This window comes from Nycticebus coucang, chromosome 18 (assembly GCF_027406575.1).
Source record: "Nycticebus coucang isolate mNycCou1 chromosome 18, mNycCou1.pri, whole genome shotgun sequence".
In the NCBI taxonomy this organism is placed as follows: Eukaryota; Metazoa; Chordata; class Mammalia; order Primates; family Lorisidae; genus Nycticebus; species Nycticebus coucang.
In genome coordinates this window covers 9,363,444-9,388,734 of record NC_069797.1, presented here as the reverse complement: position 1 = coordinate 9,388,734, position 25,291 = coordinate 9,363,444, and the positions used below count along the sequence as shown (strand labels likewise).

The following is a 25,291-nucleotide window of genomic DNA, read 5'->3' as shown; positions in this document are numbered from 1 at the left end:
ATGTCCCCAGGGAGGTCAGTCCAACAGGCCCTGCGCCAGAGCTGTGTGGGAGCAGGGGTGTGAATACCGTCTAGGGGGGTGGAGTGTGGGCCACGAGTGTACTTCTGCCAGACCATCCCATGCCATGGCCAAGGGTTAGCAAGAGCCAGGCAGAGACCCATGTGTGGCCAACAGCTCGGGTGAGGGGAGGGTCAACGCCCTGACCACACAGTGCGCACTCAGCAGGGTGCTTTGCTATGTGACTCCAGGATCCCTCTATTAATGGAGGAGCTGCGCAGAGTAGTGAAGAGCACACACCTGGGGCCAAACTGCATGGATTCCAGTTGGCTTTAGTCACAAAGTGTGGCCTTGGGCAAACACCTGACCTCTCTGTGTCTCTGATGGGCATCTGTGAGGGGATCTCACAAGAGTTTTTGTGAGGGTTTAAGTGAGTTATGACTTGTACTGTGCTTTGGTAGAGCCCAGCATGCAGCAAGCTCTCCAGGCTGGCTTGGTCAGCGAATACTGTGCTGCACCAGCACACTGAACTTGGGCAGGGGAAAGAAGGGAGATTACTCCGCTGAAACTTGAGCTGAGCTTTTAAGAGCAGGTGGGTTAGTGATTATTCTATGGAAACAGGAAACACAAGGCATCCCTGAGTGAAGAGGAAACAATCTGAGCAAGGGCTTGGGGGTCTTGGTTGAGACTTTGGGTAGAAGAGGGCTTCAGAGGAGAAGAGGGCAAAAAGGCAGGACAGGGGATGACCCACTCACGCAGGGCCATGATGAGTTGAGGGGCCTCTGGGACCCCCAGCTGGGGGTACCATTGGATTTATCAGGCAGGGGCTCCAGACAGGTCTGAGCTAAATGCATCCATCAGCAGCTGATGTGCACCCCTGGCCAGGGAATGAACCAAGGGGGATGTGGGGGCCACCAGACACATAGGAGTGAGAAAAGGAGAAAGAAGTAGAGCCTGGGCACCAAGGGGAAGGGTGGCCAGTGGGGTCAGATCCCCAAGGAGGCCACAGGGTCTCAGCCAGCACAGGCTCAGGGAGGGGCGGTTGTGGTGGGGGCCCAGGTGAGGGCTGACTTTGGAGGCCAAAGGGAGAATGGGAAGTGGCACCAGAGATGGCACACCTAGGGCCACAGTTCCCCACCTTGGAACTTTGCACACCAGGATCCTAAGACACTGATGCCCTGGCCACCTAAGTGATGGTGGGCAGCTCAGGTACAGGGATTTCTAAAAGTTCTTCAAGTGATTCCCTTGTGCAGCCACGGTGGAGAAGTGCTGCAGGCGGATTTGGGTGATCTGGCCAGCATCACTCCAGGAGCCCCCTACCCAAGGACAGAACGCTGCCAGCCTCCAAAGTTGAGAACTGAGCTCAGCTGACCCTCCTTCTAAAACCTCTTCCCAGAGTTTCCAAGATCCTGGTCAGGGGCCCTCCCTCTCCACCCTCTAGGCCAGGGCAGCTGAGCCTTGCAGGAAGGGAACAAAGAGGAAGAGGAAGCGTCAATGCCGCACTACAGCCACAGGGGGGCAGCCGCGCCAAGGCGCGGCTCGTGATGACTTAGCCGCTACCGTGGAGAATCGACCCCTCCCTGGCCAAACGGGGACAAAGACAGGCACACCTAACAGAGCTGACTTGAGACTAGGCGTGCGCCAGTGTTCTCACAGAAGTGAGAGTTCCCATCTGCTTGTCCAAACTGAATAAACAATAGCGTCCGGGACACAGTAAACATCTCTGTGCACTTGGGGCTCAGAACGTGACACCCCAAGTATGGCACCTTGGCATGCCGAGCACTGTGAGCAAAGGACATTGGAAGGACTTGGAACCAAGGTCCCTCTGTCCTTCTCCTGTCCTCTCGTGCCCCCCAGGATTCCTCTTTGCTTAGGAAGCTCATAGAAGCCAGAACCCCTCTCACCAAAGCCAGCCACAAAACTTAAAAAGGTCGCTCTCCCTCCCCCTGGAGTACTCTCCTTCCATGGGGGCTGCTCCATCCTGGGAACGAAGGGTAGCTGCACAGGCCAAGTGGAGTCTGAGCAGCCGCCCGCTGCTCCCCTCCCCATGTCTACACAGGCCCTTCCTCAGGTCACTTAGGGCTGATGGTGTCATCAGACCTGAGAATAAAAAGTTTTCCCTGGGTTTTGGATTTGGAGTCTTCTTTTCTCTCTCTCTCTCTGTCTCTCTCTTTTTTTTTTAGATACAGAATCTCACTCTGTTGCCCAGGCTGGAGTGCAGTGGTGGGATCCTAGCTTACTGCAGCTTTGAACTCCTGGGCTGGAGCCATCCTCTCACTTTAGCCTTCTAAGTAGCTGGGAGTACAGACAAATCACTATGCCTGGCTTTTTTTTTTTTTTTTTTCTTTTTTTGGTAGAGACAGAGTCTCACTTTTTCATCCTCAGTGGGGTGCCGTGTCACACAGCTCACAGCAACCTCCAACTTCCGGGCTTAGGCGATTCTCTTGCCTCAGCCTCCCGAGTAGCTGGGACTACAGGTGACCTTCACAAGGTCAGGCTATTTTTTTGTTGTTGCAGTTTGGCAGGGCCTGGGTTTGAACCCGCCACCCTTGGTATATGGGGCCGGCGCCCTAACCACTGAGCCACAGACGCCGCCCAATGCCTGGCTAATTTTTTTAAGAGACAGGGTCTTGTTGTGTTGCCTAGGCTGTTCTTGAACTTCAAGTGATTCTTTCACATCAGCCTCCCAAAGTGTCAGTATCATAGGTGTGAGGTACCATACCCAGCAGAGCTTCATTTCTGAAGGCTCCCACGTCACACAGAACTTTGATTAAATAAATCTGTTATGCATGTCTCTTGTTAAGTGTCAGCCGTGTCCCTTATAATGGGTGAAGAAGGGTGTCACAGCATTCTGCCCCTACAAACTCATTACAGTCCCGTACCTCACAAGAATCTCAGGGAGTAGGAGGTACTACTCACACTCCCACGTGGCATATGAAGGAACTGAGGCATACAGGAGTTAGCAGACTGGCACACAGTCTGTAAGAAGGAGTCGGGACCCACATCTCATCAGAGGCACGGAGGCTGCTGCTGTCTCCTAACCACCATCCCAGGTGTTCCCTGCGCTGAGAAAGCTTGTCTTGTCTTTGGCTTAGCTGAGCTCAAGGCGTTCTATCACCTACAACCAGAAAAGCCTTTAGCTCAACCACCTACTACTGACCCAGCTCCCTCCTGGGGGGAACAGGCCTGGCCCAGAGTGCAGGAGGAATAGGAGAAGGTGGGGCAGGGAGGAAAGGGAGTGTCCTTCCTGCAAGTTTGCAACACTGTATGGAGCAAGAGCTGCAACCCAGGCTGGAGCTCTGTGATACCAGCACTGCCTTGTCCTACGTGTCCAGGTGCCCTGTGCCCAGCACTGGCCAGGACTGCAGCCCTATGCTCTGGGAACTTTCTTCTCCTCTAAAGTGGTGCAGCTTAGCAGCCCTATTTATTTATTTATTTATTTATTTATTTATCTTTGAGACAGAGCCTCACTATTGCCCTGAGTAGAGTGTGGTGGCATCATAGCTCACAGTAACCTCAAACTCCTGGGCTCAAGTGATCCTCCTGCCTCAGTCTCCTGAGTAGCTGGGACTACCGGCATCTGCCACATCTGCTTGGCTAGTATTTTTCTATTTTTAGTAGAGACGGGGTCTCCCTCTTGCTCAGGCTGGTCTCAAACTCCTGAGCTCAGGGAATCTACCAACTTTGGCCCCCTGGAGTGCTGAGAATATAGCCATGAGCCACCGCACCTGGTCCTCCAGCAGCCCTCTTGTGTGACCAGACCCCCCTGCTGACTGGAACGACAGACCATCCCTTTCCCTGGAACCTGGACTTGATACTGAGCAAAACTCCTCCACGGCTAGAACCCTGACTAGTAAGCTGGGGGCACAGGCAGCCCTTCAGGGTGTAGAGTGGACAGGGAGGAAGGCCGGGTGGGCAGCCAGGAGGTGACACCACAGTACCGTTGGGGCTGATTCTCTTCGGGGCTTCAGCCAGTCTAAAGTCAGTGTGCTGTGGGTGGGGTGCAGTCAGGGAAACTTAGGACACTGCTGGGTCAAGTGTGGGGTGGGGCCTCTCCAGACCTGCCCAGTGACACTGCCAGGGCCTTGGGGAGGAATGAATGTGTTTGGGGGCTTCTCACGGACCCCCAGGGAAAGATGCTCCAGGTGACCTGCAGGCCTTCCCCAGCACCTGATACTGCTCCATCTCTGCACTGCCAGACAAGGTTGCCATCTGCCACCTTCACACCCCATGCACCCCAGAACTGCCCCGGGACCCCACCAAACACAGCCCTCCACTGCCTGCACTCAAAGGTGTCCCTTGTTAATTTCTAAATTATTTCCATCATCCACCTGTCCAATGCTGACTGCCCTGCTCACTTCACTGAGCACGAGGCACTGTTGCAGAGGTGGGGACCCTGTGCTGGTTTTCTCTGCTTACTCCTTCCCCATTGCCTGTTCCCTGCCCTTCCCTGTGCTCAAGAGGGCTGAGCTCTGGAGTTCCCTCCCTGCTTCAGCATGAGTCCTCACCCCCAGCATCCATCTCCTTCCACGCTGGATCAGGGATGGCCTGGGTGACACCAGAACCTACAGAATGGCAGCAGTGATGGTTTGTGACTTCTGAGATGAGGTCATAAATGTACTGCGGCTTCCCTCTTACCACCTGCTTTGGCACAAGTCAGCACAACAGCCATGATGCGAGGGGACTCAAGTGGTTCTACGGAGGGGCCCTTAGGACAAGGAAGGAGGCCTCCTGCCAACAACCCTATAATGTGCCATCTTGGAAGTGGACCTGCCACCCTCTGCCAAGCCTTCTGATACCTGCAGCCCTGACTGATGCCTCGAGAGACCCTAAGCTAGAACTACCAAGCTAAGCTGCCCTGAATGCCTGACCTACAGAGGCTGTAGGACACATGTCCTTTGCTTCTAGCCACTGAGTTTTGGGATAATTTGTTACATCATGACGAACACAGTGTGGCTCTGGACCCTGCATTCTCACCCTGCTCTGCCAGCAGGTCCCCCTGCTGCCCGCAGTGCAGCAACTTCCTGCTGCTTGGAGGCTTTGGTGTCTCAACGTTCTCTGCTGATTTCTTTTATCCTGCCCACAACCCTTTATTAACCCTTCTTAAAAATTCACAATGGAATGTGTCACTTGCTTTCTGCCTGGAGCAGGTTGCAATTGTGAAGGAAAGAGACATCACCATTGTGGTGGGGAAAGCAGAAAATAAATTAGCAATGTGGTTTCAGAGACCAGCAAGTAAAATGCAGAAATGAATGAGGAAATGAACAGGGCTCAGGTAGACCAGGAGGCCGACCCTAGGTAGGCTTGTTGAGGAAGGCCTCTTGTGAACTTTTAGGAAGGAAACTCAGAGGAAGGAGGGGGTGTCATGTAGTCAGGAGGGCAGCAAAGTCCCTAGGGCAGGAGACAGAGGCAGCTGTGTGGCTGCAGCAGAGCATGCAGGGCCATAATGGGAAAGATGAGACTGCCTTGCTTGTACAGAGACTGTGCTAAAAGATTTTCAGTGAGATGCATGTGATCCCACATACATGTTAGATGGCGTTCTCTGTACAATGCATACTACTAACAGCAGGCTGCACCTACCCTCAGCCTGGGGAATGCATAGCTTAGGGATCTCCCGCCCTTGCCTCATCCACAGCTAGGAGAGTTCTCCAGAAGAGCCATACCCCTGTCACACAGCCTCAGGCATTGGCAGGGACCCCCAGGCATCCAGCAGGGCTGGCCCCCACTAGCTAGCTTTGGAACTCCTGGGCAGGGACCAGACCATTACTCTCTAGGTCTCTGAGCCTGCAGGGCTCACAGCCCAGGGACCAGTCTTCCTGATAACTAGCCTGCTGGGTCTTTGCACACCACTCAGCACATGGCAGGTGCCCACCAAACGGTTAGCACCTTCTGGGCACTGTGTGCTCACATGTGCCAGGCACACACAAGAGCTTCTTGTGAACCATCTTATCTGATTCTCCAAACAGCTCGACAGGAGAGAGATTATTTTTATGTCCATTTTAGAGGTGAAGAGAACCAAGTCCAAGTAATTCAATGATTGGAGAAAGGTTACAATATGCCATGGGTCGAAATCATCTCCCCAGAATTCATATGTTGAAACCCTAATCCTCCAGGTGATGGTGTCAGGAGGTGGGCCTTTGGGGGGATTAGGTCATCAGGGTTGAGCCCTCATGATGGGATTAGTGCCCTTACAGGGGAGGCCAGGCCAAGGAGCTCCCTAACCTTTCTTTTATTTTTTGAGAGACAGAGTCTCACTTCGTTGCCCTCAGTAGAGTGCTGTGTTGTCACAGCTCACCGTAATCTCAAACACTTGGACTCAAGCAATTCTCTTGCTAAGGCTAACTTCTAAAGCTAACCTCTATGAGGTTGCTGTGAGCTGTGATGCGACAGCACTCTAATAAGGGCAACAAAGTGAGACTCTGTCTCAAAAAAAAAAAAAAAGCTGCTGGTGATTGAGGATGTTGATAGAAGGAAGAAAAAGGACAGAGAAGAGCTCAGTGTGGAGTTGCCTGGATTTCCCCTGACTTCCCTGGGCGGGGGGTGGGGTGGAGGGGTCCAGCTGCTCATCCCTGGGTAAGTCAGCCTGGCACCCCACAAGGCCCAGCCTAGGCCCCAGCTGGCAGGACAGGGGCAGAACCTCCCCTCCAGAAGGGGCTGAAGAGCAGTTTGGGTGCCCGGAGAGTCCTAGGGCTTTTCCTTCTGAAAAAGAAGGGGGATGCTGGGCAAGGTGGGTGGGATAGCCACCTTTTCTAGGCAGGAAATGAACATGACCCAGGGGGTGGGTCAACTTGGAGTTAAAGACAACTAACTGGGTGTAGTGGGGATTGAGGTAAACTAGGGAGCCCCATGCAGGCTGCTGTCTTCCTTGTATGGCTTCTTTGTGCACATAAGAAGTCTGCCTTTAGGAGGATACAGTTCTGCACCTTGGTCATGGTTTGGTGGGTGGAGAGAGGGTTGGGTTTTAATTATTCCCTGCTTCTCTCCAACCCCTACCTCTCTCTTTGTGCAGTGTATAACTGCATGTCTTTGTGCAGTGTACAACCTGAACAACTGTACATTGTGTACCTGGCCCTGAATAACAGAGATGGCTACTCAGCTGCAGCCCTGTAGGAATCAGGGCTTCATGTTGCCACAGCTTCTAGTTTTTTAAGGGCAGCTGAATAGAGGGATCAAGTGAAAAATCCTGTTTTTAAATGTTGGCAATGAATTCACCCTGTGGGCCAAACAAAACCCATCTGTGCTGATGGCACCAAGGGAGGGCACCTTGGGGCTGCTCTCTTGGCGCCTGCAGGAGGGGATTCTCTTGCTCAGAAAGGTGCCCACCTCATACCCCGGGAACTGGATTGCAGACCCCTACCGGCTTGGGGCAGTGGATGTAGCGTGCCAGGCTGATGATGAGGTCGTGAGTGATGGGGTCCACCAAGTTCCGGAAACTGGCATAGCGATACAGAACGTCATCCAGTGAGGTCGACTCCATGCCCAGGTCCTGCAAGAGCAGAGGGCGCCAGAGGTCAGGATGGCTGCTTCACTCACCTTGCCCAACACCCTGGGACAAGTGGGCACAGGCCAGTGGGTGCCCCTGCTGGTGGCTCAGCATCCCCCAGAAGCCTGAGGGGGCCTGGATGAGCCCTGCCTCTTTCTCTCTCTCTCTCTGAGCCAAGGAAAAGCAGGCTGGACATTCGCAGGCGCCACAGTCTATGCACCTCTCCGGTGACGTCACTGGCCCATTCCTCTCCATTTTCCCAGAGGATGAAGCCAAGGGTGGCCTGCCACAGCGTGAGTGGCTGCTTCCCCACTGGGGGCAAAATGTGGAACCAGCATGCATAGCAAAACTCCTCTGCCTTGTCACAGGATCGTTTATTGATAAAGAGCTGGGTTTTCAGCTTGGCACCTGTAGCACAGTGGTTACGGTGCCAGCCACATACACAGAGGCTGGCAGGTTTGAACAAGGCCCCAGGCCAGCTAAAACAACAATGACAACTGCAACAAAAAATAGCTGGGCATTGTGGCAGGCATCTGTAGTCCCAGCTACTTGGGAGGCTGAGGCAAGTGAATCGCTTAAGCCCAGGAATTTGAGGTTGCTATGAGCTGAGATGCCACAGCACTTTACTGAGGGCGACATAGTGAGACTCTTGTCTAAAAAAAAAAAGTTGTGCTTTCTTCCTGCTTCTGAAGTTATATTTACTTCTCCTTAGGCAGATGCAGCACAGTACCCCTCTGCCTTGGGAGCTTTTGAGTTGCAGGTCAGAGGAGGAGGTAGGTCCCAGCCCCAGTGGCCAGGAGGGAGGGGGGGAAATGTGTGGGTGACCATCTGAGTTGCTGCAGGGGCTTGCTTCTTGTTTTGTTGGGATATTCTGGTCTTTTCTAAACACCTTCCCCACGATTCTGAAACATCCCAAGAAGGTGGGACGTTCAACAAGATGGGATCTGTGCAGAACAAGTCCCCAGATACCGACTCCTCCAGCTGTCAGAATCTCAGGAAGGTGGGGATGGCCTAGGACCAGCCTGGGGCTGCCCTGCACAGATCCCCATCTGCTCTTATCCACCACGGGATGAGCTGGGCAGGAGGCAGGGGGAGGGCAGGGACTCGGCTCTGTGGCTTGGTGGCTGACATTTCTATAAGAAAATATAAAAAGGGTCTTTCCCACGTGGATCTGGAGGGGCCAGGGTGTCTCCTGGGGGCAGGCTCTCTGAGTCTCTGCACTGGTCAGGTCCAACCTGCACTGGTAGGGGCATTCTGCCTCCTGTCCCTTGTGACAGCTTCGTTGGTGCTGTGGTGAGGACAGGAGGGGCCGGTCTGGAGGGCTTTGTTTTCCACATGGCAGGAATGAACCTTGGAGGCAAACTGCCAGCCCCGCGCCAGGTTGTCTGGCTGCCAACATAATTACCAGGGACCTGGGTCTGGGGGCTCAGGGTCTGGCACAGCTGCAGTGGCAGGAAGCTTCTCAAGTGTTGGCCTAGAGCCTGGCCCCTTGTAAAACCAAGTGTCACACTAGCCTTAGACCTCTGGTCCTGCTCTGGCATCTTCAATCTCTCAGGCAGTGCTGTATCCTGAAGCAGATGACCTAATATCACTGAGCCTCAGTTTCCTCATCTGTCAGATGAGGACAGTGACTCCAGCGTCATGAGTAGATAAGAGAAACACCACCAAGTAACATATGTAAAGTATCTGGCAGGGAAGAGAGTCACCAAGAGTGGTTGCCCTGAGCCCACTTCACTTCCATTTCTTTATTTCTGCCCCCTTCACTGGGAAAGACCCCTCCCCTTATATAGTGGCTCTTAACTCCTTTTTGGATCAGAGACCAAATGTGCCAATGAGAATGTGTCAAGAGCCACGATCCTTTTTCCAAGAAAAACACAGGAGTGAGGGAAGGGTTCGGACCGTCCACACTGGTCGCATGGTCAGGAGGATGTGTGGGAGCCATGTGACCTGTGGAATTCTGGGACACAAACCATCACCCAGTAACATGCAGAATCTCAGGGCAGGAGGAGGCTGGGAAGGTGGGAAGGCCGAAAGTCAAAAGGGCTTGTGGTCTCGGGTCTCAGAGGCCTGCGTGGCCAAAAGAGCTGTGGCCTAGTGCCTGGCTCCCCAGCCGGACCTCGCTTACACCTTGAGGCTCCCCTTCCTGGGGCTAGAGAGGTAAGGAAGGAAGGAAGGAAGGCAGAAGACGACGGTGAAAACAGACACTGTCATTCCCATGACAGAGGCCAGAGGCTGCAGTTATTTTTCTTCTATGGGCTGTCTGCAAGCTAGGATCCTCCTCTGTGGCTGTCAACATCATGTCAGCCTCTTTCCCTCCCCTGCTTCCCCTGTGCATTCCCCCTGGCACCTAGTGGTCTTCCCCTTACAGCCATCCTTGCTCCTGGATGACCCTGGGAGAAAACGCTGGACACTGGGCCCGGCTGAAGCCCAGCTAACTGAAAGTCTGTGGCAAGGCCCCTCTCTCTGTGATCTCCTTCTCCCTCTGTGAAATGGCAGGTGAACCACACAGTAGTTTTTAAGTTGTATTCTAAGATTTTGGGGCTGACAGGTGGGGGCAGGGGTGGGCAGGAGAGGGGAGAGAGGGGCAGCAAGGCTGTGGGCTGTGGTGCTCAGAGGAGTGGCTCCTGGCTACAGACAGACACACAAAGGTAGTTCTGTTGTCAAAGAAAAGCCTGGACACCCTGCCTGGGTGACCTTTAGGGTTTCTCATGCTCCTGCCAGCCCCACTTCATCTTCCCAGCTTCCGCCACATTTCAAGGCCAGTCGAGGCTGACCTGTCTTGGAAGGACCAAGAAAACCCTAGATGCCAACCCAGAGGCTGTGGCAGGTCTGAGCAGATGCTGAATGTCCTTTCTCAGAGCCATGCTCCCACCATCCCCTCCTCTGGCCAGTCGCCCCAGGTGCCCGGCTTGCTGTGGCTGCCCTCTGTGTTTGTACCATCCTTCCTTGGGATGCGGGAGTGGGGAGAGGGGATCCCCCAGGCGGGCGCTCTGGGTCACTGTGAGTCATGGCCACCGCCCTCCCTGTGAATTCCAGCTGGGTGGGGCTCCCCAGTGTCCCAAGGCCAGGGCAGTGAAACCCAGACGGAACCTGGCCAAAGGCTGCTGCATGCTTTATTGCTTTATTTCTCTATCTCGAGCCTGCTTAGGTCCTCAGAAAGCTTGTGCTGTTTCAGGGCACTTCACAGTCCTGAGGACCTTGGCCATATCCAGGTGTCCTCTCCACATCCACTCCCAGTAAGCCAGTTTACTGGGGATGACTGTGTCCCCGCCCATGGGGGCAACTTACGGTACTGGGTGACAGAGAGGGAGCTCCCTGAACACTCAGGTGTCACAGAAGGCTGCAGCCTGGGCCATAGCCCCAGGAAGTGTTCCCTCTTTGCCCCTGTACATGGCCGCACAGACACTGCCCAACTCTGCCCGTCCGGCACTCCACTCTGCCCTGACTTCCAGGAAGAGATGGGGGGACAGGCATGTGAGACCCGCTGCCTGTGTGAGGAACCTGGGAGAATCAGATCCAGATGTGGCCCCTCCTGAGCACAGCCCTAGCCCAGCAGGGGCTGGTTTGCCGGCAGAGTTCCAAGCATTGAGGAAAAGCTCATCTTCCTCACTATGGGTTTGGGTTTCACCTCTAGGAACAGCCCCCAAATCCAGCTATTCAAGCTTCAGTCGTGTGGGACCCACTTCCTTGAGATGGTGCCTCCTGGAGAGGCTCATTGTAAGTGGGGCCAGAGATGAAAGGCCTGGGGTGGAGGGTACGGATTTCTAAAAAGCGAATAGAGATTCACATGGGCGGGGTTGGTTTAGAACATCATGTCTCAAAGTGTCTTCTGAAGACCTCGGGGAGGAGTCATTGAAGCCATTTTCGGCGCACAGCCACATTCTCTCCCCGCTGGCCCAGGGTGTGGATGACAGACCTACTTCAGCCAAAACAGCCTGTCACAAAGCGGGCATGTAGGCGCGGCACGTCCGAGAACCCGCTGTCTTCTAGGGTGTCACAAACATGGGAAACACGACCTTCCTCATTTTCTCCTTTGGAGAGTATAGTCATTTTGTAAAAATGTATTTCTTCCCCAGGTGAACTTACTAATTTTAAATGAATGAATAAAGATGTCCTTGTTTTAATTTCTCCCACAGTAAATAGCATTAGATATATGATACGACCCACGTAGAAAAAACGTCTTTGAGGGCCTCAGTAATTTTAAAGGTATTAAAGGGCTCCTGAAACCCAAAAAAGTTTGAGCCTTAGGGTGAGAATAATGTGGTGCCCTGGAGAAAGGGGCTGAGAGTGGGGTGCCAGGTTAGGAACTGGGGGCCCCCTGGGAAGGGTATAGCTTCCTCTGGACCTCTGCTCTGTCCCCCACACCCGACGCCTTACGAGGCTCTCCGTCAGCGCAGATACAGATTTGTGTGGTGGCACTGAGAGTCCAGAAGAGCCCCCGCCCACACTGGGATCTGGCAGAAGGAGACACATCCAACCCAAGGGAATGTGTGCACCAGCCCTGGGGAGCCAGAGCAGGGATACTGACTCAGTCCAGCATTTGAGAGGACAACTCAGGAAACAGACCCAGGATGGGGCTGGGGCTTCCCTGGGGAATTTTGGTGTTTGCCTGTGAGCCCCCCTTTTTAGTCTTCGTTGGTATAATGGGCATTTTAACTCCAGGTTACTACTCTCCTGACTCCATCAATGGTAACACCTGGCGTTTGGATTAGGGTTGCGGACTTATGTACAAAGTGTCGGCACTGAGGGTGCTGCTCACAGCCCCCCTCACTCCTTGAGGCTCCCTTCACTTTGTCCCTGCACAGCTGGGAAATGGCACCCAGTATGTTTCCCCCCAGAAGGAATTCGAGGAAGTTTCCTTTCTGAGCTTTGGCTTACCTGAAAATTCCCTCATGCTGATGTCACCCTTGAGGATAACCTGGCTCGGCAGAAACTCCCTGCAACATGCCATGGACGGCCTTGATGCCTGTGGCTTTCAGTCCTGCAGGGCTTCTGTTTCCTCTGATGCTTTTTCAAGAGCCTACTACTGGTGCTTGTGGGCTCTTTGCCTCTAACCACCTTATTGTGTCTCATGGAAAGCACCAGCACACTGTTCCCTTGAAAGACATCTCTCCAAGTCATCAAAGGACCACCCCATTCATGACACCCCCTTTGTCCCAAAATCCCTCCCCTCTATGTCTCCTGTTACACCTGTCCCTCACATTCTTTTTTTTTTTTTTTTTTTTTTGAGATAGAGCCTCAAGCTGTCACCCTGGGTAGAGTGCCATAGCATCACACCTCACAGCAACCTCCAACTCCTGGGCTCAAGCGATTCTCCTGCCCAGCCTCCCAAGTAGCTGGGACTGCAGGTGCCTGGCAGAACACCCAGCTGTTTTTTGGTTGTAGCTGTCATTGTTGTTTGTCAGGCCCGGGCTGGATTTGAACCTGCCAGCTCAGGTGTATGTGGCTGGCGCCTTAGCTGCTTGAGCCACAGGTGCTGAGCCATGTCCCTCACATTCTTCTCTCCCCCTGCAAACCCTCTTGGCACTCACCCCTGCTCTTCCTAACACAAATCAACTTGTTGGCTGATCCAAAAAGCCCCCCCACAAAAAAAATCCCAGAAAATAACAAGGGTTGGTGAGGATGTGGAACCTTAGTGCACTGCTGGTAGGAATTCAAAATGGTGCAGACACCATGGAAAATGGTACAGCAGTGGCTAAAAAAATTAAACACAGAATTATTATATAATCCAGCAATTCTACTTCTGGATATCTAAGCCAATAAACTGAAAGCAGGGACTCAAACAGACATTGTACCCCCATGTTTGTAATGGCATTATTCTCAATAGCCAAAAGGTGGAAGCAACAAACAGATGCACAGAACGTGGTCTATCCATACAGTGGAGTATCATTCAGCCTTAAAAAGGAAGGTGATTCTGACACGTGCTGCAACACAGAGGAACCCTGAGGGCTATGCTACGGGAAATGAGCCAGTACACACGGTACAACTCCACCCACGAGAGGCTCCGGGAGCAGTCAATTCATATAGATAGAAAGTAGAAATGGTGGGAGCAGACGGTGGGGATTATTATTTAATGGGTACAGAGTTTCAGTTTTGCAAGAGGAAAACAGTTCTGGAGGTTGGTAGTACAACAATGTGGATGTCCTCAATGCCATTGAACTGTACACTTAAAAATGTCTGAGACAGCAATTTTCTTTTTTTTATTTTGCAGTTTTTAGCCAGGGCCAGGTTTGAACCCACCACCTCCCGTATATGGAGCTCTACACCTTTGAGCCACAGGCACCGCCTTGAGACAGCAAATTTTATGTTATGTGTATTTTAGTAAAATTTTTTTGTTTTGTTTTGTTTTGAGACAGAATCTCACTATGTTGCCCTGGCTAGAGTGCTGTGGCATTACAGCTCACAGCAACCTCAAACTCTTGGGCTTAAGAGATTCTATTGCCCCAGCCTCCCAAGTAGCTGGGACTACAGGTGCCTACCACAATGCCCGGCTATTTTTTTTTTTTGTGTGTGTGTGTAGTTGTCATTGTTATTTGGCAGGCCCAGTTTGGATTCGAACCCACCTGCTCTGGTGTATGTGCCTGGCACCCTATCTGCCAAGCCTTTACTACAATTTTTTAAAAAAGGACCTGGGACCAGGCAGGCAAACATAGACACCTTCTTGAGATAGGAGGGAGCCGAGGAGTGTGTGGGTGCATCGGGCTGTTTTTTTCCACCCTCGCGTAATCTTTTACCACCAAGTGTCCAGTTGTGCATCTGTTTTCTCCGGATTTACCTTCAGTGTTGGGGGCTTTCCATCTGCAATTGCAGACCTTTGTTCAGCCTGGCTTTTCTTCAGGAAAACTAGTATCAACTCTGTTTTCTGTATTTATCTTTTTTTTAAGTCTTTGCGTGTGTATCACTTGTATTCATTTTTGAAGTCTTTGGACGTGTGTAACCCTCGGAGGGTCTGGAGTTCGCCTCCTCATCACCGATCTCACATTCACCAGCACCGTCTCCCCAGTCACTAGCATTTCATTTCCTTGCAATTTTCATTTTGCTCCTTAATCTCCCCTTTCATCTCATCCTATTGGTTTTCTTTTCCATCTCAGCTTGGCCTCTTTCAGTGGCCTTTCGTTCTTTTCCCACAAAGTTAATTTTTTTCTGGATCGTGCCAAAGCTCATTTTCAGAGGTTGGGATTCAGCTTCTAGAGTATTTATCCCGTGTCTAGGTTGTTTTCTCCCCTCTTTCTCTCTCCCTTGAAGAAGATGAGACCTAGTGAGAACCCCATCTATTGGCACATACGCCCCTGTCCTCACCGGTAGGAGCTGAACACACCTCTAAGCACTGGCTCGCTGAGGAGCCCAGCCACAGGCTGAGTCTTGGGTACTGCACTAATACCACTCTGACCTTGAGAAGGGACATCTTCTCCTGCCTCATGGCCTGGATCTCTGATGCACATAACAGCAGAGCCCGTGGAAATCTGCAGTGGAGTCTGTAGGCCGGGGGATATCCTGCCCGTGGCCAAGCCCACCAGCCACGCTTCTGAGACTGCCCTTCTGCCCTCCCTGCCTGGTGCTTTCCGGGAGTTCTATCTCTGAGTGATGCAGACAGAGGCAGAGGAGAGGGTGCAGGTAGGGGTGAGGGGAGGCAGCCCTGTTTCTATGCCCAAATCGTCACCTGTGCAGTCAGGGCCAGTTGGATGCTCAGATTGGTGAAGTCCTTGGCCTGAGGGAGAGAGCAGCTTCCTCCCTTTCTTTGGGAGGTCTCAGGTTCCTGAGGGGAAGCCTGGATCCTGTCATTCTTGGAGCAGTTCCCTGTGTCTGGCAGTGAGAGGAGGTGCCTGTCAGACTGTCCACCTGTCTTTGTTTACAGGGTTCCCCGTGTGCTGGTCTTTTTTTGTGCCTTCTTAGGTGTTTCAGGGGAAAGCTGGGGGAAGCCACAGAGCAGACTGCCAGGCAGCTCTATTTTAAACTCACCCCCCCACCTCCCTTTTAGACACATTTTAAACCCCATTCCCAGAAGGAAGGCCCCGTGGGAAATTAGCTGCATTTGTCTCTGTCCTCCAAGCATGACTCCACGGTTTCTGCAACAACGGAGCTGGGGACAGAGGCAGGCAGCAGGCTCTGAATATTAACCAGAAGAGGCCGACAGCTTCAGTATGGAGCCACCACAGCCCGAATGTGCAAAGCTGCTTAATGAGGTTGTAATCAAACACAGCCTGGCAGAAGGAAATTAGAGTCCAGAGGGCAGGCAGGGAGGGAACAGCTGTCCCCCTCCTGGCTCTGGAACATCCTCAGTTCCCAAGGGAGGGACCCACGGTGGTGGTGGTGGTGGGGGGGGAATACCAGGCCTGAGTTGGGGGCCTAGACTCCATCCCTTCCTTGTGACATTCTGGCTTGCCTTCCAGGGGACTCCCAGGGGAAGGAAGAAAAATGTCAGGTGCTGTTAGGAAAACACAGCACCAGGAAGCCTCCAGAGAGAGAAGCTGGGACACCTCAGAGTTAAGGAGCCAGGTGCAGATTAGACTCGCTTCTCCAGGAAGACAAAGGTCTTTTTGGAGGAAGCAGAGTCATCAAGTGCCGTGGGGAAGCATCTCTCTTTCTGCCTCCAAATCAGATGCACACACTGATCACAGCAAATAGATACAGGACGCAGAGGGCTGAATGGTGGCCTCCAAAAGACACGCGCACACCCCTGTCCCTGGAAACCTTGAATGCGACCTCATTTGGAAGAAGGGTGTTTGCAGATGTGACTAGTTAAGGATCTGGAGATGAGATCATTCTGGTTTATCTAAGTGGGGCCTAAATCCAAAGCAGGTTCCTTAGAGGACACACAGAAAAGATTGACCCAGGTAAGGTCAAGGCAGAGATGTGGCCACCACCAGCAGTGAAGTGGGGAAAGAACGACGTCTCCCCTGGAGCCCCTGGAAAGGGCGCAGTGCTGCCGGCACCCTGATTTTAGACTTCTGGACTCCAGAACTATGAGCGAATAAATTTCTGTTGTAGTCATTTGTTACAGCAGCCTCAAGAAACTGATACACAGGATGGGGACAGAGGTGGCATTTTCTGAACAGGGCACATCAGGAAAAAGGGAGAAAAGATCAAGGCAATAAAAAGTATTTTAAAACAAAAAAAAAAAATGAAAATGAGGGTGAAGGGAATGCTGACGTGTGCCACAGTGAGGATGAATCTTGAGGACATCATGCTAAGTGAAGTAAGCCGGTCCCCAAAGGACAAAGACTGTACCATCCCACTCATCTGGAGGACCCTACTCGTTCAACGTGGTCAAATCCATAAAGACAGAATGTGGAATGGTGGGTGGTTCCCAGAGGCTGAGGAGGGGTGAATGGGGAATAAGTGTTTAATGGGTGCAAAGTTTCAGTTTTGTATAACCACCACCACCTTCCATCTCTAGAACCCTTTCATCAAAGAGGGGAGGCAGCCCTGTTTCTGTGCCCTTTCATCAAAGGGTTCTAGAGATGGAAGGTGGTGGTGGTTATACAACAACATGAATGTGCTTAATGCCACTGATTTGCACACCTAACCACAGTGGTAAGTTCTATGTTACGTATATTTTACCATAATAAAAAACTGTGGTGAGTGCAGTCATTGGAAATATTTAAGTAGAGGAGAGAGACTCATCAGTGGGCCCTGCCACAGCAGGGATTCTGAACCATGAGGGAAACCAAGGATCTCGCTCTGACTCCCTGAGACTTGGGTCGCTGGTGCAGCCTAGGATTCCAGATCCTGTCATTCAAGAGCAGGCTGCTGAACAGCGGGTGGGGCCCTCATGGGAAGAACAAGGAGAGAACTCAAGTAATAAAACAGACCTAATAGAGCGATGGAGCCATGGTGATGGGGTGGGATGAAGGCTGGAGAAAGAGGAAACAAGTCACTTTTACCAGAAGACACGGGCTGGGACCCCTGGAGGGGCCACTTGGAGTGCAAAAGCAACCGTATCTGGAGTGGGATCATTTCCTCAGTCACAGTGACAAGGCATCTTTAGCCCACAAAGGGTTAGAATGAAACAAGGAGATGGTGTAGGAAATCAAGTTCAAACACACTTAGGCATCTATAAATTTGGTATTCCACACACCAGTGATGTTCAAGAGAATTAGACCCATCAGAGTGTCTAAGAGACTGGCCTTCCCATTCCAATTTGAAGTGGGTAATTGTGTAATTGATTTTAAGCTTATGATTTTAAGCAGAACACAGAAAGAGGATTTGGCCAAGTTTCTAACACTTTTGAAATGTTTCAGAGAACTTAATAGTCACCATATTTATAAGCTTAACTTACTCAATTTTAAGAAATGTTTAGGAACCTGGGAAAGTCCTGCTTGTTTTAGGATGGGTATTTATCAACTTAAGAAAACAGGATATCTCTAAATTTATAAAATCACCTCAAGATATTTAAAGAAATTTAATTTCTGAAGTTATAAACTCTGCAGAGTTGAACATGATCATTTAAATTGACCAGATTAGTGACCAGAATAATGAAACCGGTGCATTCAACTTAAAAGCTTAAGGAACCACTAGGTTTACATTTTTCCACATATATATATTTAAAATTTTGTGTGAGAGAGGGTCTTGCTCTGTCACCTAGGCTAGCGTGCAGAGGCATCACAGCTCATTGCAACCTCAAATTCCTGGGTTCAGGTGATCATCCTGCCTCAGCTTCCCAAGTAGCTGGGAATACATGTGTGCACCGTTATGCCTGGCTAATTTTTCTATTTTTTTGTAGAGATGGGGGTCTTACTCAAGCTGGTTTGAATGCCCAGGCCTCAAGTAATCCGCCTGCCCCAGCCTTCCAAAGCCCACTTCAATATATATAAAATGGGAAAATCAAGTACTTGTAAATTGTGTGTGTGTGTGTGTACCCTCAGAGCAGCAAGGATAGGACTAGGCAGATGACGGAAGCCTGCAGGGTCTGGGGTGGGGTGCAGGGGCACGTCTGGAGAAGGAGGACTATTAGGTTGAGAGTCAAAGGCACACACTTCTCAGGTTCGGAAGACACCAAAGCAAAGCAAATCAGTGAAATAAAAGCAACCACCACTCTCTCCCTCCCTCTACTCACCAGTGGCTGGGCACAATGGCTCACACGTGTAATCCCAGCACTCTGGGAGGCCAAGGAGGGTAGATTGCTTGAGCTCAGAAGTCTGAGACCAACCTGAGCAAGAGAGAGACCTCATCTCTATTAAAAATAGAAACATAAGATTGCCAGGTATGGTGGTGGGTGTGTGTAGTCCCAGCTACCTGGGAGGCAAGAGGATCACTCGAACCCAGGAGCTTGAAGTTGCTGTGGCTATGATCCCACAGCACCCTACCCAGGGCGAGAGAGTCAGATTCTCTCTCGAACAAACAACAAAAATAAAACCTACTCAAGAAGCACAGGAGCCCTACCTGGAGGTGAGGCCTCCTCCCCCTCCTACTGAAGCCAAGCTCCTGGGCCCCAGTCTTGGAGGCTGCCCCCACCTGCACAGGCCCATGAGCCTGGCACCCAGGGAGGTGCCTATTAGCACCCGGTGTCGCCACCAGGGTGGTGCTGGGGAGGGCTGCTCTGCAGGGGTCTAAGCCAGGAAACTGAGGTTTTGCTCAGCCTGGCTAAGGAGTGAGGGGCAAACAGTGGGGCTCCCTCCTGTCCCTCCAAGGCCATAGCCCCCGCAGGTTTCTGAAACCAGGCCCCCTGGCAGGCTGTCTCTCCTCAATAGTGACAAGTGTTGCTGCTGGGTCTGCCCTGCCCAGCGGGATTTAGCAGACTGGGCAGCTTTGCTCAGCAAGGGGCTTCAGGACTGCTGTGTTGTTTGTTTTAACTTGGAAGTCTTTAAAAAACAACCTCTGGGCTCGGCACCTATGGCTCAAGTGGCTAAGGCACCAGCCACATATACCTGAGCTGGCGGGTTCGAATCCAGCCAGGGCCTGCCAAACAACAATGACAGCTGCAACCAAAAAATAGCCAGGCGTTGTGGCGGGTGCCTGTAGTCCCAGCTACTTGGGAGGCGGTGGCAGGAGACTCGCTTGAGCCCAGGAGTTGGAGGTTGCTGTGAGCTGTGATGTCACGGCACTCTACCCAGGGTGACAGCTTGAGGCCCTGTCTCAAAAAAACCCCAAAAACCAAAAAACAAAAAAAAAAAACAACCTCTGCATGAAACAGACCTCTGGATACAGATGTCCTGGCTATGCTAAATGTAATTTAATTAAAATCGAAGAAACTGCAGTAGCAACAAATAAAACCCGAAGGATGCTTTCTCTTTAGAAAAATCTCAAGTGAGCCGGGAGGCCTGTTGAGCTGCACAGAGGGGTTGGTCCACCTCCCAGAAGTCACAGCTCCCTCCAGACATGGCTCAGGACCTAATCCCAGTCCTGGTAACTCGCCCCCTACACACCACAGCTTCTGCACCTACAAAGGAGAGGGCTGCACCGCTCCTTCCTGCAGGGACAGGGAGTGGGAGAGAGCAGCAGAAGTGCTGGGACCGAACAGGTTTGGAACACAATGAATTCAACAAATAACTACTTCCTTTCTCCTGTTAGACATTTCAGCTGCAGTGCATTGTAGATCTCCGAAAGGGTGGCGACATTTGCAGCATTTCTCAAACTTATTTCCCAAGCCCCTCCCCCAGCTTCTCCAGAGCATCTTGTGGGACTGGGATTCTGCAGAAAGTCTTGGGCCAGATGGTCCTGGAGGTCCAAAGGCTCCCACATTCCATGAATTCTCGGCAGTTTGTCATCCACCCCAGCACCCTCCTAATCTCTCTGCTTGGGAAATAATCTGAATCAGTTGTTTATACCTCTGGTGAATGCACTTAAGCCCACTTGTCCCTCTCTGCAATAAATTTCACCCCAATTTAAATGAAAGGTTTGGCCCATCATCAGAAGATTTGTAAGTAATGGCAAAGAGTCTGTGGAATGACTTCCTAGAGGTGCCTTCTGGCTCCCTAACATGCTGCTTTCCAAGTAGGGGACATGTCACGGGAGCAGCCCATTTCTTGGAGTGAGAAGTTGAGGGCTGTAGGGCTGTGTCATACAGAGAGCACAGAAGGGCCCCCAAGCCCCCAGATGTTTCTAACTGTCTCTCCTGGCCACCAGCCCTTGCAACTTAAGTGCAGCATATTAGTCAGGGTTCTCCAGAGAAAAACAGCCAATAAGAAACTTGTGTGTGTGGGCGGCGCCTGTGGCTCAGTGGGTAGGGCACCGGGCCCCATATACCAAGGCTGGCAGGTTCGAATCCGGCCCCAGCCAGCTAAAACAGCAATGACAACTGCAACAAAAAATAGCCAGGCGTTGTGGCGGGTACCTGTAGTCCCAGCCGCTTGGGAGGCTGAGGCAAGAGAATGGCTTAAGGCCAGGAGTTGGAGGTTGCTGTGAGCTATGATGCTACAGCACTCTACAAAGGGCCACAAAGTGAGACTCTGTCGAAAGAAAGAAAGAAAGAAAGAAGAAAGAAAGAAAGAAAGAAAGAAAGAAAGAAAGAAAGAAAGAAAGAAAGAAAGAAAGAAAGAAAGAAAGAAAGAAAGAAAGAAAGAAAGAAAGAAAGAAAATTGTGTGTGCATGGGGGGTAGGGAGCAGTAATTGATTTATTTTAAGAAATTGACTTACATGATTGTGGGGGCTGGCAAGTCTGAAATTTTGGGGGCAGGCTGGGAGACTGGGGACCCAAGGAAGAGATGACATTGCTGTCTGGAGTCCGAAGGCAGAATTCCCTCTTCCTTGGGGACCTCTCTTTTCCTAGGGTCTTCAACTGATTGGATGAGGCTCACCTACCCTATGGAAGGTAATCTGCTTTTCTTACTCCAAGTCTACTAATTCAAATGGTAATCACATGCACAACTTTCCTTCACAGCAACATCTAAACTATTGTTTGACCAAAATTCAGGCAGTAAAATTAACCACTAGAACAAGCTAAAGGGCTTTACTGCTTCAAATTTTGAGGTCAGAGGCAAGGCCAAGGTGAGACCTCCAAGAATCTGGACTTAGACCTCTTGCTGCCCTCCCTCTGGGTTAGTAGAGATGAGTCACGCTAGATGAGGAATTCAGCTGGAATCAGCTCCAGGCAGGAAGTGGGGAGGAGGGAGGTCCCCAGGATCCCTGGCCGGGGATGAGGCCCTTTCTGTGCCTCTGCCACCTCCCCATGCTTGGCTGCTCTCCCCAAGAACTTTCAAAGTGGAATCACCAAGGAGCTGTGTGTCACCCTCTGGGCAGTGGGGTGGGCAGGGGCTGCAGACACCCTTCCCAAGAGCTTCCTAGCAGGTTCTGTGGGAAGCATTAAGGAGCTGGCGGATCCCCAGCCAGGCGGAGCTATTCCTACCTCAGGGCCCTGCTCCTTAGGACCTGCTTCTCTCTGTGGGCAGAAGGAATAGGGGCCACATTGGCAGCAGCAAGGAGCCAGTGAGCCTTCCAGGCTGCTAAGGAGGAGCCTGGGGTGGTTGTGGGGGAGGGAGGGGAACTTGCTTGGTTTCTGGGAGGTCATGGAGAGATGCTGGGAGGGAGGGGCCTGGAGCAGAGGTGGGTGAGGTGGCTTAAAGCCACAGGGCCAGCAGAGGCTCTGAAGCTGCTCTGTCTCAGCTGAGTGCCCCAGCGTCCTGCATCCCTGCTCACAGGGTTTCCCTCAGTGGACTTCTTCCCTCAGGGTGTGGCCATGGAGAACACACCAGGAGGTTTGCAACAGGCCTCCTGCAGCCTCTCTACTTCCCTCCCAGTGCCCCCACGCTCTGTGTTCCCATCCCCTCAGAGAGCCCGCATACAACCCTGGCTCACAGAGCAGCCTCTCTCTGAGATGTACTGTTCCCAAACCATTCCCATTATTCCTGCCCTGCTGGACTGGCTGTTTCTGGAGAGAAGAGAATTCTTGGAAGTGGTAACTTGTTCTCTCTTGCATCTGAGTTTCCAAACTCCAAACCACCCCCCTCTGTGTTCTTGATGGTCTCTGGGCCGACATCTGTCTGGAAACCCCACAGATGAGGATCTTGCCTCAGACTGTTTTCACTCTGGAATCCCAACTCCAGGATGGAGAAAACATAAGCCAGCAGCTGACAATAATAAAAGTTCTGAAGACTGGCACGTCCTGGGAAAAACTAAACTGACTGGAATTACTGAGGTTGGAGAAGCAGAGGTTACTTATGGGCGTAGAGCACATCCAGACCTTATCTGCCCCAGAAGTGGTACAAGCAGGAATATACACAGCCTGGGAAGCTGGAGGGGAATTCCTGCACCCGGGGATTCTGGAGACCCTAAGCCATGGGTGTCCAACAAGGAAGAATGCCCTGATGCCCCTGAACATGACTCGAGAACCACCCAGGAAGTTTTTACTTCTATCTGATGTCCTTTGGGAGGTAGGAGCAATGAGCTCAAACTTTCTAGAATTGTGGTCCCTAACCCCTAGGCCATGGTGAACCTGGCGGCCTCACCTGAGCTCTGCCTCCCATCTTATCCTCCTCACACCACCCCTTCATCCATGGAAAAACTGTCTTCCATGAAACCAGTCCCTGGTGCCAAAAACGTTGGGGACCGCTATTCTAGAAGATGCTCAATTGCTTCAGCTTCCCAGTTCAGGAGAAAGCGGGCAAACATCTGACTGCTTCACTGTTCCTTGCCTCAGATGATCTGAGAAGGCTGTGCCCAAGGAGACACATGGGAAAGGGGCTAAGGCTCCTGACTAGCCCCAGCTGATAAAGGCTCTGAACTTTTGTGCATTCTTGCCAAGGTGGCTGAGTACAGCTGTGCAGGGCGAGGCGTCTAGGTGGGGCTGAACTCACCGAGCCTGAACTCTAGCTGCGCTGAGCCAGAGAGGTGCCTTCTTCTACTTCTCACAAAGGCACCGTATGGGCTAAAAGCTGCCCTAAACCTCACAGAAGGAAACTGAGGAGATGGATGTCCGTGGGTGACCTGGCCTCAGTGAACGTCTACTTCCCAGAGTTCTTGGATTTCCTGAGCTGCCAGTAGGAGAGGCATAACCAAGCTCTGATGTGCAGGCAGCAGGCTCATGAGGCTTGCCACTTATTGGAACACCTGCTCTTGAGGTCAAGTCCTGCTCTGCTTCCTCCAACGCTCAGTCAGCATTGTCTTAGCCGCCACTCTCGCAACATCTCACATTAAAAAATAAGCTGTTGAAAAGGAGTCACTTGGAGAATGTGCTCAAGGAACAAGACTTCCCACTCCTTCCCTCTGCCCCTTCCTGCCTTCTGCTCCTGCAACAGTGAAGGTCAGCAAAGGTCCTCTGTGTCCCATCCTGCCCTAAGGAGGAGACCTGAGCCACCTGTCCCAACCTGAGGAGACTCAGAAAACACAGAGTTATCCACTGAGACAGACCCAGGCCTCAGCTTCCAGGACTTCTCCAGCAACCACAGTGTGGGCTTGTGCCTCGGGAGTCAAGCACCTGCCTGTCTGCCCTTTGCAGGCCACTACTCCTCTCTGGGCTATTGTGCCTCTGTGGGACATCTTGGCTGTGACCTCCTCATTGAAGGAGTCCTGGGAACCCCTTTTCTTCTGTTTCCTCCAGGAAGGGGGAAGGGGCAGATTTGGCCCCTTGGACCTCTAAAGACAAACCCCAGTCCTGCCTGTCTCCTCTGGTGGCAATGACCCAGGACCAATGCCAGCAGTGAGCTAACAGGACCAATGCCAGCAGTGAGCTAACAGGGCCACATGTGCAAGGTGGCCTAACAGCACAGTGCTACGCCTCCTTCTGTGTGTACACACATCTCCCCTACTGAATCTGTTTCTCTGGAGAACCCTAATGCTACAGGAAGCACGTCCCCACAGGAAGGGCACTAGGAGCCCTAAGTAAGAGATCATGAACCCATCTTGGGAACACTTTGCCATCTGCTGAGCTTGTTGCAGGAAGCCCTTCCTCAAGAACCCAGAGCTTGAATCTTCAACACCTGGGTGTGGGCAGGTGCAGTGTGCAGGACTCATTGGCTTCCCCTGCTCTCCCCGGGGATGGCCAGTGCTGGCAGCTGTCTGTGTGTGGACGAGGAGGCCCAAGCTGTCAGCAGAGGAGGGAGACATGCCGCCCTCCCAAGCTCTGTGCCTGCCCTCATCCTGTGGTTCCGGTCTGACCATTTACCAGGAAGAAAAATTAGACAAACAGGTTCGGTTCCCTGCTGGGGTTTCTCTGGGAAACAGGAGCTGAAGCTATCCCTCTCAGGAGACCTGCAACCCCTGTCCTGCTCAGCCCTCCCCCACTGCCCACCACACAGCCCTGTCCCCGGCCTGCAGCCACAGAGGGCTCCCCAGCTGGCTCTCAGATGAGGACAGGCAGGTGCTAAGGGGGCCAGTGGGAGGGCTGCCAGGTGCAAGAAGTGTGCTGGGCCAGACAGGTCGAAGTCCAGGATGGGGGACTGAGCCCAGAGCTCCGGGAGGCAGTGACTGCATGGATAGAACTAATTGGGTGGGGGAGGGGAGGGGATTTGCAGGCTGCATGTGCCAGCTCCCTGCAGGTACACAGTGTCCTTGAGTGGGGAGGGCCTCTGGGGCTCCCTAGGGGTCCTCGGTGGGAGAAGGGTGTCCTGCACGCCTCCTTGGGCAGCCCACAGCTGTGACTGGTGGCTCGACAGGGGACAGGAGTGGGGAGGTGGCGGATGTGTGCCAGGAGTGGGCAGTACAGAGAGAGCCAGCACGCTTCCCATGGGGCCTAGTGTGCTCTGGGAGAACCCTGGGCTGAGGGCAGCTGGAAGGCCAAGCGGGCAGAGGGTCAGGCTCCAGCGTCAGGGCTGCCAGGAGGACAGGTAAGCAAAGGCCCGACGAGGAAGTTGGGGACAGACGTGGTTCCCTGCAGCTGCTGGGCCTACCAGCTGTGTCCACTCAGCTTGTGTGTGGGGGGGTTGCCGGCAGCCAGCG

At 52.4% G+C, this 25,291-nt stretch overlaps 1 protein-coding gene across 2 annotated transcripts in view; it reads right to left on the bottom strand.

Moving 5' to 3' along the window:
• Window positions 1–25,291, bottom strand: part of LRRC75A (leucine rich repeat containing 75A) — a 39,117-nt gene that overhangs the window by 5,183 nt on the left and 8,643 nt on the right. The window contains exon 2 of one of the 2 annotated variants that reach the window (XM_053568628.1): window positions 7,328–7,483. In XM_053568628.1, the coding sequence (XP_053424603.1) occupies window positions 7,328–7,483 (156 nt within the window). The remainder of the gene's footprint in view (window positions 1–7,327; window positions 7,484–25,291) is intronic. The other variant, XM_053568629.1, reaches the window with a different exon arrangement.